The sequence below is a fragment of the Brienomyrus brachyistius genome, chromosome 16, assembly GCF_023856365.1.
Source record: "Brienomyrus brachyistius isolate T26 chromosome 16, BBRACH_0.4, whole genome shotgun sequence".
Classification (NCBI taxonomy): Eukaryota; Metazoa; Chordata; class Actinopteri; order Osteoglossiformes; family Mormyridae; genus Brienomyrus; species Brienomyrus brachyistius.
Window position 1 is genome coordinate 23522549 of NC_064548.1, and position 18189 is coordinate 23540737.

Sequence of the window (18189 nt, forward strand, 5' to 3'; positions counted from 1 at the left end):
GTGAGAAGGTTTCGAGATAGATGGCGTTTCCTTCTGATACGTCATGATCGTTTTCCTACACTGCAGCAACCTTCAGTTTATCCAAATCGATTCCGTGAACTATGCCACAGCACCTCCTTGTGCTGATTTACAATAATACCGTGATTAATTCCTGTAAGTTGTGGTACTGTAAGTGTACTGTAGGACTTGCGAAGGAACCTTTCACGCTGGTGTACGTTTCTTAGTAGGCCGGTACTATATCCATTAGACCTTCAATCAACAGTTGGTGACTACATCACAGTTTCACTTAAAAACATTGGTTTTTCTCAGAATCAAACATGAGAATGTTGTAAATTTAACCAAGATATTACATCACATGAGCTCATTGAAAGAAGATATCTGCTTCAGACTGAAAAAAAAACACATGCCTACAGAATTTCACTTTTAATACAAACAATTTTATTAAACATTCAGTAACAAATAGACAGCATATGGTCCAAATAAAGGAGATCCTGATTTGGTTCATGAGTCATAAACACAGACACAGTGTATATACAGATCGTGCGGCATCTAATGATGCATTAAATGGCTACTGCATTGAACAAAGCATATTCAGCACTTAACGTTGTCCTCATCAGAATAATCTCAAAACGAGGAGATTCATTCGTACAGCACAGAAGCAGAGACCCAGGCAATACTTATTAAGCTCAGCAAACTTCAGCGATGTAGGAACCAGAAAGAGAGGCTCTGCGGGCATTGTGACAGGAGGTGTGAAGAGTGACGTCCCATCGGCCCGCAACGTCACATGTCAGGAGAGAAATGAGGTCATGGCTTCATTCACACCACAGAAAAAGCGCTGCCACACAAACGTAAGAGCAAGGGTAGTGCGCTCCAGGAATGCTGTACAATACCGATAGGTAGATCGATACCTTAATACCCATAATTCTTACAACAATTTTTTTTCTCGAAGGTAGTCACAATGTTATAAAAAAAATTCACTTCCGCAATTTCCGCAAATACACAGCGCATACAACAGATCGTTAGTGACGCAAAAAGACTGCAGCGTGATTGAATTTGTAAGAAGTTAAAAGGATGTCTGTTTCTATATTTAGTTGTATCAAGCAAATTAAATCTTTAAGAACGAGTTAAAGTATTTTTTTCCATTTTAAGTTTATGTAGAGGGTTTTTATTTTGTAACAAATCGAGTGTTCCATTTTTTTAAATATAATGAGCATTTAAAATTACTATAATTACAATATTCAAAAATCTTATCAGAAAAATATTTAGTATCTGTAGTTCATAAAATATTCATATTGCTATTGAATTCAAAATGTGTAGTATTGGATTTTACTGCCCTTTCACGCCTCCTAGTCTTCAGTGGGCGTAGGATACCGTGAAACTGAAATTCAGCCGATTACGTCACACGTAACACAAACAACGTTGTCAGACCGTCGCAACTTAAGTCGTTATTCGCTAGAAGAGAAATTACAGTGAATACTTTCAGATGTTCAGATGATAAAAAAATCTAAAGTTTCACTTGATTTAAATCTGCCATGATTTAAAAAAATAAATCTGAAATATCTGGTAGTGTTATTGTTTTATAATAGTTCCCCCACTGAACTTTTCATTTCTGATACAGCTGCACGCCACGTTTACGCAGCAAATCTTAAATAGCTATGCAGAACAGCCAAGTGCTGATTTAATGAAACTACACAACCCCGATCGCCGGTAATCTCTGACAGGTCAAGAGAGGTTATTAAAGCTGCCATCTGAAATAAAGTGTTAATCCTTTAATTTTGTCCACTACTTTGTTCTTACAATACATAATTTTAGTTTTTATACAAAATTTTAAACTTCTCTATCAGCGATAGGAAAAGATGTGCAAAAACAACAAAGTGGCTTTAAAACTGCTTAAACTTTTTACTGACGGTATATAATTCAATCAAGAAAAAGCTTTTCAAGAAAAAAACTCCTTAAATTTTGACTACGTAAAATGTTTTTTTCGCTTTTAACATTGCTCAGCATAACACCGTTTGATTCAAAGTATTCTCTGCTCCAGGCATTAAATGTGTGTATGCCATATATACACTGCATTTTAATCTTACAAAAAATTAACAGTGCGTTTTTGTAAAACATGCTTAATATCAATTCACAGTGTATCACTTTACCATCCTTTTTTTCCCGAATTTTCCCCCCCGATGTTTACTCAATAGGTCATAAAAGTTTATGTACAGTTGACATAATAGAACTCACATACAGTATCAGTCAAAACTTTGAGTATACTCGCTGAGAACTAGTCTTTTTCTTGTTTTACGTCATATATTCTTCTATAAATATTTGAAAATAACACAATATAGAAAATTTATATACCAAAGCAGTATTCAAGAAATTGGAAAACCTTGTATTTCTCAAAATAGCTACCATTTGCCTTGATAACAGCTTCGCAAATGCCGGACATTTAACTGTTTCAGTAGGAGACCACCGAACATGCCTTCACAGTTTTTCTGCAGCAATCTCAGGAACGTAAAGTACGAGTAGATTGCTTCGCTTTGACTCTTCTGTGCAGCTTCCCATACACCTTCTGTGGGACTGAAGTTTGGAAACTGTGACATTCAGATGATTGCTTTGTGTTTTCCATCACTTTTCTTCACCAGATAGTTCTCGTACAATTTCGAGGTGTGTTTTGTGCCACCATCTCACTGCAGAATGAAGCATGTATCACAACTCCGAAGGAATGGCAGGTCTCTGAAGTATGGAATTGATATAGATCAACTATCACAAGCAAAACTGCCCTAAACAATGGCATTGCTACTTCAATGCTTGAGTGTGGGAACCACCCATGCAAAACTCATCTCTGTAACACCATCTGCGCTCTAAAAAATATACCCAAATATTTTAAGTTAGTCCCTAATATCAACATCCACTAGACCCACATATTTTAAGCTAAGATCAACTTGCACACCCAATAACAGATAAGTGCGTCCATTTTCAAGAATACATATATATGGATACAGGCAGGTACACTCAATCTTTTTTGACTGGTACTGTACAAAATACAAGATTGTCAATCCATCATAAGACGGCGTTTTTAATATAGTGCTTACGGGATTTATCATAACTGTAGTGCATTATCAATGTTGCAGATTCAAGGGTTAAACAATTAACACTCTCAATAGTAGCAGAATATCAAAGAGCTGAACTGAATACCTAATGTCACCTGATCTCTAGACATTTTAATAAACTTGTCTTCACTGCATGGGATGCCCCAGAAAGCGTTGCAGCTAGCCAGAAGTTTCAGACTACTCCGAGTGCGCTGTAACTGTCATGTTCTGGACAGATGAAGTGGTCAAACTAAAGTGTCACCAAACGTAGGATTCAGACGGACTGCCCCACCTCCGGGGTGACCAGGCCCTTGATATTGGTGACTGGCCGCACATCGCTGAGCTGCCTTCGGCGTTCGATAAAGGATGCCAGCCGGGCCATGTCCAGGGGGGTCCTCGAGTGCTCGCCCGCCCGGGCGCTCACCCAAGGGTGCCTCAGGCAGCAGGTTGTGCTGGGTCGCTTCCTGGGGTCTTCCAGAAGCACAGAGGCGACAAAGTCCCGGGCCGCCTGACTGACCCCGTGGAAGTACTCGTCTGGGAAGCTGAAGTCCAGCCGGCAAATGTTGGCACACGTCTCTTCCGTGCTCTCATCCAGGAATGGAGAGACCCCGCTTAGCATGACGTAGGTCATGACCCCCACGCTCCACACGTCTGTGCTGAGGGCCACCGGCGCCCCCCGGATCAGCTCGGGGGCAGCAAACTCGGGATTCCCCAGGAGCAAGTGCACATAGCTGTGGCTGGACATCTGGATGGCGTCGCCAAAGTCGATGAGCTTGACACACAGGACGGGGGCGCAGAGATCCACCATGAGGTTCTCCGGCTGGTAATCGAGAGTGCAGTGCTCTCATTTCAGGTTGGTCAACATGACTAACAATGTACAGCTAAGATTAAATACGACTGAAATATGTCACTCTATACTGCAAAACAATAAGGGGTTCAGGGTTAAAGGGGTTACAAAAATGAAAAAAATATAAGAATTAAAAAAATAAACAGACTCCTTTAATGATGGTTCTGACATGCAGCATGTTCGAAAGCTGAACGAAATTACCTTCTGCTAAAACATCCCTGCCTAGTCTCTTCATAGGACTTACCTTCAAGTCCAGGTGTGCCACCCGACAAGTGTGAAGATGCTGCAGAGCCTCCAGGGTGTCCCTCACGCAGAAGGCCACCTTCTCTTCCATCAGCTCGTTGAGAGACACCAGGTAATCCAGTAGCCTTCCGTGGTCCAGGCTGAGACACGGACAGGGAAGGTTAGTGAAATGACGTGACGTGGAGCGGAGCCCTAACAGACGCGTTGGCTCTTACAGGTCCAGGACCAGCATGAAGCAGCTGTCCGACTCGTAAGCGTCCAAGAGTGCTGGCAGCTGAGGGTGCTGTACGTGTCTGAGGATGTCGGCTTCCTGGGCCACCTGCTCCTTCCTCCTCATCTTCTTACTCATGTACTTCACTGCCACTTCTTTCTTGGTGACCTTGTTCAGACACTTCCTAACCACCGAAAACCTGCCCCTGAAACGATGCAGATGGAGCAGGTGGGGTGATTGGAGCCCCCTGTCAGTGACATACTGCACAGTTTCTGACCGCATTTTACCTTCCGATCTCGCAAATTTCTGTGAATATTGTTGCAAAGTTGTCTTTCCACTGTATTCCAGAACCATCACACGTAAAACCTGCAGAAGGACAACAGAGAAAAGTCATTATATTAACACAAGAAGGTGCATACAGACATAGATACATGCCGTACGTATGTGTCATGTGATTGGAGGAGGCAAGGGTCACTCACTCCCACTGGGCAATGTCACCATGTTAGAGGGCTCACTGGGGGGGCTGACACCCCAGCGGTTAGTAGCGCTAACGCGGAACTGATAGTGCCCCCCAGGGATGAGTTTCTCTATCTTCACACACACATCTGCTGTGGACACCACCGACTTATGCCACATCAGGGAGTCTGCAAGACCAATAGTATTGCGAGAATACAGCCAATAACAGACAAGCAGTTACCACACAATTCCTACCACCAGATGGCGATAAAGAGAGATACTGTAGAGCATAACCAATCACAGGCCAGTATGCAGGGTTACTATAGAGCAAGACTGATCAAGTGTATAAACGACCAGAAAGGATCTCAGAAAATTTTTGAAGAGATCATAATACTGTAATTGGGCATAAATGCATAAAAACTGTAGCCATCTTGTTCAGCGCTGAGCAGTTCAGAGGCACACTGACCTTCCTGTCGGTACTCTACAGTGTAGCTGGTCACTGTGCAGTTCCCTAAATTGGTTGGCGGGATCCAGTGTACCAACACTGCCGTGCTGCCCGCCTGCTGGGCCACTGGTTTGGACGGCGCAGGGGGGACACCTGAACACAGGAGCTTGGTCTTACATTAGGGTCCACACAGCTCCACCATATTACCATCTACTTCACCCCCACTTCCCCCCCCCCCAATTCTCCTTCTCACCCCACCCTTGTTTTCTAACCTTGTACTTTTATGGAGGCCGAGGAAGAGGCGGAGCCATGATCGTTGACAGCCACGCACGTGTAGATTCCCGTATCCTGAGGCGTCAGGTTGCAGATCTTCAGAATAATTTCCCCGCTTTCCCTGAAAAGTGACGTCATCTCAAGAGCTGTCTGCATTCTTCAACTTAACATAATCGATAATGTCCTTCTGAAATGGCGTAACTGAAGAATAACTTTTACTTTTTCAATTGTTTTAGCCAGACGGAATCGGGAAAAGCAGAAATAGTCGCCGTGTTTAAGGAAATTGTCCCTCTGTGACAGACGAAAGCAGCAATGATATACTGTACTGTCGTTTTCTGGATCGATGAAGATGTTTATAGTATTGTTGGTAGCTTATTGTAATTAAAATGAAAACGTCGGGTAATTGTTATCCCCGATAGGCTACTTATATAAAGGAGAAACCCACGATATCGCAGGACATACGTAGTGAACATGATCAGTCGCACGTCCTTTTGTACCTGATGTCTATAGCGAAGCGGGTGTTGTTGACTATGAGGGTCTGGTCCGGCGCGCGCACGGTCACCGCTGGTTTGGGGCGACCGCAGACCTTGCAGCGCAAGGTGACAGTGTCACCGAGGGCACAAGTCACGTCGGCGAGGGAGACCAGGAACTCGGGGGCCACTTCAAAGATAAAAGCGTTCACGTTGTCGGCTAATTAATGACAATAATACCGATAGAAAAAAACTCGTAATAATTGTATTCGCAGTAGTCAAATGAAGAAAAGCTGAACGAACAAGCCATTTCAACTAGCCGTACAAAACCAGCATACTAATGTATATTCAAATTTTTGCAATTTTTTTTAAAATAAACCACAGTTTAAGTAAAAAGTATATGCATAATGAAAGTAAAAAGTATATGCATAAACAGGCCTATATTAAAGTAGTATTGTGCAGGCCTATTAAAATGGTTTCTTAAACAACGGCATGCTATAATCAGATTTGGTTTTAAGCTTACCTTCTTGAATGAAATTAGGATTCATTAACTGCAAGATAAATGATTACGTGTTAGGCTAATATAAAGTTAAACACAATTCATTTGCATTCATCTGACCAGGCAGAGTTAAACGGGCACCGTGCGTTTGGGTAATTGCGGATAATTTCGCGGTTCGAACGGCAGGGGGCAATCGTGTCACAGCCTGTCCGCCCGCTTTCCGTACAGGAGAAACGCTGTATGGAAGCAATGGTGAACAAACCTAGGATGCGAAAATTAAATTGATTTTCCGCGTCTGTACTTTGCACATATGCAAGGCTCTATCTAAAACAGACGTATGCATTATATATGCAGAAGACTAAAAGTCAACGTGCAAATGATAGCGTTTTGCAACTTTGAACTTTTTAATGTCTCGGTATGTAAAACTGGTAGTATTAAGGTTACGGCAGTTAATGTTTAAGGGGGTGCAGTAGACGTCTCCCAGAAGTCCCGGGAATTTCATCCAAAATGACAGCAGCTGCCTGACACCCTGCGAAAGACGCGCGATGTCTGTCGTCCGCTATTCAGCTGCGGAAAAAATTAACCAGTAAGACATTTTCCCGTCGCATCTTCAGCCAGCACTATGCTTGGACGGAATCTAAATTTTAATCCCACCAAACCATCCAGACTTTTAAAAAAGCAACGCTATTCTAATATTTCCTATTTCAGCGTTTATCGAAATAGTATTTATATCACTGTAAAACCGCCCAAACTTGGCCCGTATCCCTCCCAGTTGTCTCCCACCCAGTAGATGTCTGGGGTAGGGTTAGGGTTACTACATTAAGTAGTAGCTCTGTGGGCGGTGAGGTGTAGGAATCAAAGTGCAATACCTATGTTGCTTCATTGTATCATCTGTTGTTATGCAGATGATTCCGGAATGTATTACTGCGAGCTAAGAGGAATAGTCCGGCTAATTGGGTTAGTCATGTTACATAATGTACATGTGCATAGGACATGGAGTTGTTAGATTTCCGATGCAGGAGATGGTGGTTCTCCAGGGAAAACGCGAGTGTCAGGCTGGCAGCACGCGTGTTTTGTCGAGAACGTGGGTTCCGCCCCCTCCCATGTACGTAATTTCCATTTATGTTCCCGAAAGAAATTTCAACAAAACAGCAAAATATTTCCCCGATCAAGGAGCAGATTGTCAGTTTTAATGTGGTCTTGTGCATTTTCTCCTGGCAGGTGGAACAACAAATATCTCCTTCATGTAAATGATTCAAGACAAGTTCATTCCTAAGCATGAATATGTCAGGAAACCCCCGAGGGACCCCTAGCACATGTCTGAAACCAGTGCTGGCACCAAGGCATGCCAGTCATTCTCTGTACAAACTGATCAGTCATTTTGATACTTAATGTCAACCAACCAAAATGCTGCTTTTTCAAATTAGATCTTTGGTGATTTCATCCATAAGTTATGTAACTAGCCCGAAACATCCAAACAATTAAGGCTGATATTCTAAATTAAGTCACTTCAAACAAACTTGCCTATTTTGGGATAAATTACACCAATTCTTTATTTTCTTCCCAAGTACAAGAACTAGTATGAATTGTCCAGATTAAGCAATAAAATTCAGTAATTGTAGAGTAACAGCATCAAAGTGACAATAATATGTAAGCAAAATGACAAATGAGCATTTTATGTTTAAAAGAGTGCTCTCAAAATCTCACTATTTAATAGATCTTAGTTCAGTTCCGTGAAGGTGGTAAAGTCGATACAAAGTTTTTCAATTATTGAAAGACCAGTGATTTAAGTTTGCATGATAGCATAAAAAAACACTCATATCCATAGAATGCCATGAGAGGGCGCTGTGGAGTCCAGTTTCAATGTGACGCCTTTCACGGCATTTTTAAAATCAATATTCGCCAGCAAAATTCACTTGGGCCAAACAGCATTTTCTTGGCCAGATGGTGGAGCTGCATTTAAGGTGTTAATGCATGTGTGCGACAGATACGGAGTCTAAAGACACACCGGCCTGTAGGTGGCACAGTGACTGAGGTCAAGTTCACATTCATTGAGGAGGTGGATGTGCTACCTTTTAAAACAGTACAATGACAGGCTGCGAGCTTCCCAGAACTACTGGTCTGTCCAGCACAGCAATGGTTACAGCACTGCAGAGCAACGAGAGCGCTCACTGGGCTGGGACCTGCCACAGATGTTTTTCTGCTGTGCAACTGAGGAAACACCTAAGCATGGTGACGCCCCGCACGCGTGTCAGAGTAGCACAGGGCACTACCTCCATGCTAGTCTGTGGAACCTGCTCATCACCCTCGGACTCCTCCGAGCTGTTAGACTCCTGCATCGTGGAATGAGAGAAAGCAGTCATTAGCCCCGAGAACTCGACGACCCCCAGAGTGGTGATCAGAGGGCGCAGCCAGGCATGCATTACTGTACACTGCACTCGCAAGACGATTTGAGAAATGTTACTGTTTTAGCAGGGCTCTCTACTTCTCTACTTGCCCTGCATTTTAGGTGGAAGGTTTGCAAGGCAAGTATGATGCTACAAAGTGTCGTTATTGCAATGAATACCAGGGACGACCGAGTTTATGCATCTTATTACAGATGCAGGATGATATAAGAATGCAGTTTAGATAATCTCATAGAGCCATTTGGAGCAAAATGCAGCATCTTTACAGGCAATACCAAATGATTATTTATAAAAACAGAAGTGAAAATCTATTATAAGCTGCAAGGATTTTTGGTGTGCAAGTGCATCTCTTCCAGAATGAGACCTTGTAAGGTCTATTCTTACACAATACATTTTTATTGACTAAAAATTATCACAAATGCAAGGTAAAATACCATATATGGAATGTGAACTTCATAAGTATTTGTAATGTTCACTTTGTCGTATTCAGATATACTTACCATGAAAAAAAACCATACCTCATACATGCTGCACTGAAAATGTAGCTTACTTACACGTTATGATGAAGAAATCCATAATAGTTCAAACAAATACTTCCAGAATGAAAATATTCAAACAACCATTTAACACCTTGACTGTAACTGCTACTGTCAGATAGCAATTTCACTTTTGTAAGGCCTTCATTAAAAATTGTTCAGATTTAAAATAATGCAGAGCAGCTACCAATTCTAAAGGCAAAAGTAGCAGTTCCAGTTTGTGCTGAAATCAAGCGATCACATGCCATGTCGTTTGCAGGGTTAATATGAGCAGGATGAACTTCAAATGAGTCACAACAAACAGTTATTTTACATGACAATAGAAAAACAAACTCATCCAGTAAAATCCCAACACAAAACAATAAACATTGCAGAATTAAAAACTGAAATTCACTGGCTCGCATTGAAGTTGCACGCGGTGTCCACACTCCAATCACTGACACTCGATACACCAGTAAAATGTTATTGATCACAGAATACAAGTTCATTGTGTTAGCTGCATGCGTACAAAACCACACAAAAGTGGGACTGGCATTAAAAAAATGTTTGTCATCTGCATTGCTTGGGTTGACAGGCAGGGGCACACCAGTCACTGCTGCCTGCTTACTCACATCGACAGCAACCTTGCAGCTTTGAATTTCCCTGGACTTGCGACGGCTGAGATCAACCTTTGAGTCACTCGCCAAAACTCCCTCCTTTTCCACCCGCGATCTCATGCGCAAGGTATGCCATGAGAAAGACTTCCTGTCGTACCGGGGAAAAAATGCAGCCGTCACATTCCGGTAGCACAGTGACGCGGCCGGTCTGGACATGGGTGAGAGAGGCCTCTGCCATCCAGGATCATGTTTTACAATCAAAACAGAAGGAACGCAAACTATTTGCTGGAGAGAAAGAACTTCTCAAAGACAGGGAAATAAATCTGATGTTGGAACGAGAAATTACCGGTTTCAAAATAAACAGCAGTCAGGCACATATGACGCTGAATTTATCATGGGTCAATTGAAATTAATTTCTCCATAATTGATGTGCGTGCACACGCACGCACACAAACCCAGTGCAATTTTTTTGTGGAACAGCATTATTTGATATTAGTACGCGTACACTAGTACCACAGGAACCACTCAACCAGGGACAACAAAAATCTGTGGACAACTGGTGCTCTGAAAATGACCCAAAAGGTCCAAAATTCTGTAGAGGGAAAAAAAAAAACTAACATTGAGAAAATGCAGAAGGATAAAATCAAAACGCATAGCAGAGTTCAAAATTGTTAAATTGAAAAAAGACATTCCGCAAAAATTATGCATTTAATAGGGAGTTTCCCTTATTATGTAAGCACTTAAAAAAAGAAAAAAAAACTATTGCAACTACAAAAAAAGACAAAGGAAGCCGACTGAAACAGCCAGATACTTACGAAGACAAACCAACTTTATTCACGGGAGAATGAATAGATCTGAAAGTCTCGTAAATCAGACAGAAGGTAGCGAGCATGTCGCTAGCAGATAGTGCTGAACTCCACCCCTTGGTACAGTGATAGGGGAGCCCAGGAGAGCGGGGAACTCGTTCAACTTCCTTGCTAATTCATGCTTATGGCAAAAAAAAATGTACATATTTAAAATAATACATTTAAAACGACCAGTTACAAGTACAATGGTGAACATTGTGACTATCCTCATATTGCACAGTCTAGCTTCATTAATAAGAGCTTTTTTTTTTTAAATAGTGCAAAAAGACTTTTTACAGGAATGTACGGGAAAGAGTTCTGGTAAACAAAACAGAAGACATCCTCACAGCGAACTCTCACCACGCCTGCTAGTGACAAATTAAAAACAAAACAAAAAAAAAATCCAAATAAAAAAATTTGTAAGCTGTACAGGGGAAAAAAAAATCGCAATAGACAATAAGAGAAGTCCTCCGCTGGCAGACAGCGCAGTCATTCCGGCAGAAGGGACATTGGTTCACAAAATGTATCAAGACAACAGTGTTGGGCGGGGCAAAGAAAAATAAAAAAAAAAACATTTAGACCACCGCGTTCCACGCCGACGTAAGATCATTTTTCTCTGTTTGATTTCTCTACATAAAGCAAACCACGACTGCTCTAAAGTCACTTTATTCATATCTTCATTTTTTACATATATTAACAAAAGAAAGAGTGATAAAACAAGGCTACCCCTGTGTACAGATCCAGCATTACGGAGTTAGTTCCAAGAAGGGGTGGAGCTAAATTGGCAGGGGGCGGAGCTTGACATCTCTGCGCCCTATCACGGGGACTGAGCTCCACTGGAGGCTGAGGCGGCACTTACTTGAAGCTTCCTTCAGCAATGTCTACATGGGCTTTACTGAGGGGGCCCAAGACGTGTCCGGGCACCCAGCCCTCGGCCGCCGGGGACTGGCTGTTGGCAGGCCGGTACACCAGGCACATGTTCTGCTGGTTCGTGGCCAGGATCTGCACCGTCTCGCCCTGGGCGACACAGATCTCATTCTCCTTCACAGCGTTATAGTCCTGGATCACCTCCATGGTCGAGGACACCCCGTTACATCCAGTCCTGTCATTCTGTGGGATGGCAGGTTGGAAACCAAACAAGCGGTTACAAGCACCGCTTACGCATTTTGCTATAGCCAATCACGCGCATGCGCCAACACACACAGACCGCACATACTGGCATAGCTATCTAAATGGGCACCTTCCATTCATTTCCATGGGAAAAACCCTAATCGCAATCACTACACCCTCTTTTGGCACTTTTTATGAATGCAGTCACAGATGCAAATAAGGAAGGTTCAGGTTTTACCGCACTTTGGGGACATTTTGGTCCCCAAATGTCATCTATACGTTTAGTAGGTACTTGCTGGGAACTGAGTCATAGCCCACTGCTCTCATAAAACTGCTGAATTGGTTATGCAATGACTGTGTAATCTCACCCAACATTTCGAGCGTGCTAGCTGAAAATCTCTGCCTTGGCAGGAAAAAGGTTCTGACACACTGATCTAACCAACATGGTGATAATTATGTCAAAAAGTGGTTAATAAAAAGAAACAGAAGATGCCGCTCTAGAGCAGCTCGGTCAGCCAGGTCCAGGACATCAGCAGGTCGGCTCACCTTGCCGGCCTCGTAACGCTCGGAGTATCTCTGTAGGTCGTAGCCAGGGCTGCCGTTGGAGGTAGGTAGCTTGAGAGGGGCGGGAGTCTGGCCTGTGAGGGGGGATTTCTCTGAGCCTACGGAAGTTGGCCGGCCACTGGAGTGGGCTGGTCGCCCACTGCTAGCCTGGTTCCTGGTCAGGGAATGTGACCCGCTTTCCTTTTTCTGGAACTCGATGGGAGATACCAAGGCTGGGTGGGCAGGGGTGACAGTGGGAGGGTTAGGAGTCCATTAAAATTGTAAAATTAAGCTGTCGTAAAGTTTATAATAATGCAAATGAACTGTTAATTACCCAAAAGGTCAATTATTATGGAGTGCCCCAGGTGAAACGGACGGCCATGACGGCTGGGGGAGTCACATGATCGCTCACCTGACAGGAAGTTACTCTGGGTGTCGAGCAGCTCCTGGATGTCATGGACCCAGACCTGCTTGATGTCCACATTGGCTGCCTGCAGGGTGAAACGCTCCGAGGAGCCGCGGCAGGACAGAACGAACTTGCAGGGGTCGTTGTCCACATTCGGGTCCATGCTCAGATAGCTCACCTATGGAGCCAAAACACCAGAAAAACTGAGTTTAAATCGCCCGTGAAAGATTCTCCCCCTTGACAGTGATTTGGTCCATCCCAGGTCCTATCCCAAGTCATGCGAGTCAACAAGAACGCGCCAATGCCGGGGGCCCCACCTTGATACTTTTCTTGAACTGGTAGCCCGGTGTGGACGAGCCCTTGCGGAGCAACTCGCTGAAGATGACGATCTGCTCGAAGAGAAAGACCCGGCGCTCCTTGCTGCGTGACAGAACGCCCGAGTCCTGCTCCGTCACGAAGAACGTGTCCTGCTGCAGGAGCTTACCCTGGCTTGTCAGCTTCCCCTGGGGCGGTACAGGGGGAACACCTGCTCACGCTGGCTCCAGTACAGGGTGGGGGGCGGGGGGGAGGCGCTTTCGGACTGAGGAGTGCTGTGCGTTTGAGTTCAAGGAGGGACACGGCTGCTGTATCTCCAACACATCTACCTGACTATTTCTAGAAAATGCACAAACATAGATTCTCTAAAGATTTCTCCCTGGCAACAAAATCACTCAGCACTTAACTGAGGAAGAAAAACAACTCTCTGTAACCCCCCCAAACATTTATACATGAAATCAGTCTCCCCCCTTGGCCACTGTATAATGCATGAATAACAAGCAAGCAAAGGTCGGGGCTGCATTTTTTCTGACAGTTCTGCACGAATTTCCCAGCATCTCCCCTTCTTATGGATGCAGATATCGCCCTCTGCTGGCCAAGAGTGAACAGAACTTCAGGACGCATCCTAAGGCACACACCCACTCTGCTTTCAGCCACGGTGCGTCACTGGTGTGAGTGTCAGGGCGTGTGTGTGTTTGCTCTAATTTATTAATAACCCTGGGGCAAAGCTTTCCCAGGGCACAGCGGCTCAGGTCGACCGAGAACCGCTGCTTCAGCCGCTAGTAGCATCTCATGGCGGGACCATACCTCGTAGCCCTGCAGCCGGCCCAGGTTCATCATGTCATTGCAGCGCTTGGGTACCAGGAACATGAGATCGACAGCTTTCTGTAACGCAAACAGTGACAATGCCGTAAGGAATCGGACGCGCTACGGGATAACAATACTGTATATTCCACATCCTGTGCATGATATTAATGTCATTTCAGTTTTCGGCACAGTATTTTATATTTAGTATTATATATTTCATACCACCGCAAATCCATCTCGTCTCATTTCAACTTAACTGCACCGGTAACTCTTGACTTACAGTACGATAAACCTACCATAAGTGTAAAATATCATATTGAATACGATAAATTGATAAGTACTATCACTGAATTAAAAAAGTGAATAAACTAAAGTGAATAAACTAACTAAATACTAGTAATTGAAAAGTAAATAAATGATTACTAATTTTGTTTTTGGTTAAACGCAGGGGGAAAAAAAGCAACACTGTACAATATGTTGATAAATACCGTACGAGAAGTTTACGCTCGCAACTTTTACGGTGGTTTGACCAGGATATTTCCACTTTACGATGATGCGTTCAGCAGTCCACTTTGACTTTGTGTTGCTGCGTGGATGCTGCCATAGCCCAGCATCGATAGAAAGTATCGTACGCCATATTGCTAGCATGGGAGCAGAGCAAAAGTCAAAGTGGACTGCTGAACGCATCATCGTAAAGTGGAAATATCCTGGTCAAACCACCGTAAAAGTTGGGAGCACCTGTACCCAACAGAACACAGCAAGCTCTGTTTCCTACCTCAATGTCTTGGCAGTCCATGCCTGCCTTCGAAGTGTACTTCAGGAAATCCTACAGATCAAACAAGCCTTGCTTTAGCTGTCACTCCCAGTCACTGTATCGCCACATGCAGCCCCCAGGGGGCGACAACACTCAGTTTTCCAAATATAGCGCATTCTACCTTGAGCAGAAGCTGATACTTGGTGATTCTCTGGATGGGCTTTATGAGATAATCACTGATGGTCAGCCTTGAGTTTATTTCTTGCTGTACCTCCTGTGAACAGAAAACACAAATGGGCTGTTTTTGCGTACTGATCTGGCAATTCCAGATTAAAGGCATTAGAACGATGTGGGAACGAAAGGGACGAGACCCACTGCCCATTTGAATTCAGTGATTACTAAGCTGTTCTTCACAGATTCTTATCCAGCATGGGGTCAGGGTCAACCCCTGAACCAGCAGAAGGAAAAACAACAAAAAAAAAGCTGTTTACCTCAAAGTACGCATCGTATTCAGCCACAATGAACTCGGAGGTGGGTTTGTTCTGGCAGTACACCACGTACATGTGCAATCGCCGCTCCTGGAACGTGACAACATACAAAGCACATCACCGTCGTCCTTGGCTGAGGACTCAGATATGACAGGCATATGGTTAGAGCTTGCTTTGTTCCGCTAACAGGGACATAAAAATAAATGCTTATACTGCAATGGCAGATCAGTTAGCTATGTTGACGCCATGCCGGCAACTAAGGCTACATTCCGGGTGAGAGTATTTTGGCATTAAAACAAACTGAATAACCGAAAAGGTAAAAACTTCATAAATAAGTATAAAATGCTACGGACAGTTAAAACAAGCTAAATAGGGGAATAGCTTTTAAAACAAATCCAAAAACTTTACTAAAAACCTCTTTAAAAGTGTCAGTAAAATTGGTAACTCCACCTAAGGGAGTTAAAAAAGAACAATAATACAATAAATGTAACAGTTAAAGGAGTTTTTCATGCAGGACATACAGGTGGATCTTCTCCTGTAAGTACAGACATGAGTCAGACTCTATGGTCCAACAACAACGCCTTGCATAGACGACCTGCTCCCGATGAGTTTTAAAAGTTAACTTTTTTTGTCATTAATATTTTCATCCCATTCAGCTTGGCATATTTTCATTAAATGAGAAGAGAGTAGAGGTGTGAGATCTGAAGGTGATCTGAAGATAACACACCACTGTTTATTTGAGTTGAGTCCACTTGACATTGTCACGCCCACCACATTGACCTGGCGCCCAGCCAGTATGTGTACGGTACTTCTGTGCATCCAGGACTGACAGTTTATGTTAAGTTTTTAACGGCAATTACAGAATTTGTGCTAGACGTCCGATTGCTCCAGTTCCAGGTCGGGAGATTATATACACAGTAAATACATGCATCTACATACAGTACATATACATGCTAATCATATATATATGATAAGCAGGGCCTTATTAGCATTCTGATACGCTGCAGGAGAACGTCTCCAGCTAATCACTGACACGTCTAATGCAGGAGTAATTTATAGGGCCGTAAAACAACTTAAAGAGCAAATAAAATAAAAAGAGCAAATTTCAAGAAGCCACGACCTGCAGTTGAGAAAATGGATCGGATCTGACCCAGTAGCCCGTTGCTACAGACACCAAGACAAAGGAAATGGCATCAATGCTTCTCGTCAGTCGTCACCAGGCAGCGGCGTAATTGGATGGGGCTTGTTTACCTGGCACATGACCCTGGCAGCACATGACCCTGGCAGCCCGCCCATGCACGCACTTGGATATTTTTACGGAAGAACTGCAGGTTAAGTGCCTTTTCTCAGTGGGGAAACAAAAGCCCGCACCAAGAGACACGGTGCAGCCAAGCCTTTGGTTACCCATCCCCCTTTGGAAAAGTAAAACACACAGATTTCTGATAAGGCGTCTGCTACGTGTATTAGCTAACAGAAGTTTCACAGTCAAACTGGGACCAATATAAGAGGCGTTTCACGGAGTGTCTGGGTCGAAGCCTAGCTGTGGCACATTAACATTTGCTGCTGGAATGGACCACAGAGTGGAAGCTGGCCTGGGATCCGGCAGGTTCTTGCAGAATTAGGAGGCAGACAGCATGCTCACGCATTGCATCAGAGAGGTATTTGGAACAGGAGGCCTACAAATGCTCTAATCAAACGTAAACGACATAAAAATGGCGGGCGTGTGGCGCATGCTCCTACATACGTGTTTTATGAAAAGCTCTGCAAGGCGGTCATGGTCTTGAAGACACTTCTCCAGTTCACCCAGGAAAAAACTGCAAGGAAAGAAATGAAACAATTATTCGAGGCCTAAACAGTATGGGCTACAAAATGCAGAACTCTGCACTGCTGACGTACTCCCTGTGCCAGTCGGAGATCTGATGGATGTTGCCAAAGACTATCTTGTCTTTTCCTTTCATGTCTTCGGGGATGCCTTTCTCCTCTATTCTCTTCATGAACCCCTAAGACATCCCAACGCAAACATCAACAACTCTGCTCATCACGAAAGCTGACTTAATACATTTAATGAATATTTAAATATATTTAATTATTTTGGCTTCAGTGGATATACGATTTTTTTAATCTTTAAATTGACAGCACAATTGATGTTTTACAGTCTTATGTTTACTTTTCTTACGTTTAGAAGCACTGGTGCATGCTAACGCACGCATAGACCAACCCACACGAGGGAAATGCATTCAGATAAGGCTCAGGGTATCTGTAGATGGCTCATACAACACAGATGTTTGATACAAACAGGCTTTTACAAGGACAGTGTCTGGTAGGGATATAACGGCGACCCACGGCACTAGTCAGGGCGGTGGGTCGGAATAATTCATTACCAACATAAAATGCAACCAGCTCACGTGACTCACCTCTACCACGATGCCCAGGTCCCTCACGTAATCTTTCTCTGTCTGTATCAGCTCGTTAAGCACGAACCTGCAGATGGGCAAAGCTTTAAGCATCACGAGAGCCAGTCGAAGGAACAGCAATGACAAAATGGCCAGCAGAGGGCGATGCGGTGGTTAACGGAAATCAGCTCGTCATCGAAAGCCGTCAGCTAGCTGTGCAAACACCCACGGTGTGCGTCTGTCCAGCTTCTCATTTTTGTGGATGAGGCATTATTAAACATCCTCACATATGATCAAAATCTGGTTGGAGGCATGATGTGATGCCATCCTGAGACATGTTGATTTCTCTTGGTAAGAAAGATCAGGAAAGATCCTCAAAATGGGATTAAACAATGAAAATAAAACCTTGAGGATAAAGAAATGGAAATGATACAGGGAGAAGGTGTGTGTGACTAAGAAGTGTGTGT

The 18189-nt window shown here is 43.6% G+C and overlaps 1 protein-coding gene across 5 annotated transcripts in view; it reads right to left on the bottom strand.

Annotated features, from left to right (window-relative positions):
- Positions 1-415: 415 nt before the first annotated feature.
- Positions 416-18189, bottom strand: part of LOC125710259 (kalirin-like) — a 143655-nt gene continuing 125881 nt past the window's right edge. For 4 of the 5 annotated variants that reach the window (XM_048979810.1, XM_048979811.1, XM_048979814.1 and 1 more), the window contains 22 exons: positions 17744-17810; positions 17226-17329; positions 17074-17143; positions 15333-15419; positions 15023-15115; positions 14863-14913; positions 14088-14165; positions 13283-13468; positions 12972-13143; positions 12563-12792; positions 11766-12016; positions 10077-10209; positions 8798-8857; positions 6549-6576; positions 6053-6215; positions 5555-5676; positions 5304-5435; positions 4861-5025; positions 4669-4747; positions 4386-4586; positions 4172-4310; positions 416-3900 (listed from right to left, as the gene is read on the bottom strand). In XM_048979810.1, the coding sequence (XP_048835767.1) occupies positions 3355-3900; positions 4172-4310; positions 4386-4586; positions 4669-4747; positions 4861-5025; positions 5304-5435; positions 5555-5676; positions 6053-6215; positions 6549-6576; positions 8798-8857; positions 10077-10209; positions 11766-12016; positions 12563-12792; positions 12972-13143; positions 13283-13468; positions 14088-14165; positions 14863-14913; positions 15023-15115; positions 15333-15419; positions 17074-17143; positions 17226-17329; positions 17744-17810 (3157 nt within the window). In that variant the 3' untranslated portion in view covers positions 416-3354. The other variant, XM_048979812.1, reaches the window with a different exon arrangement.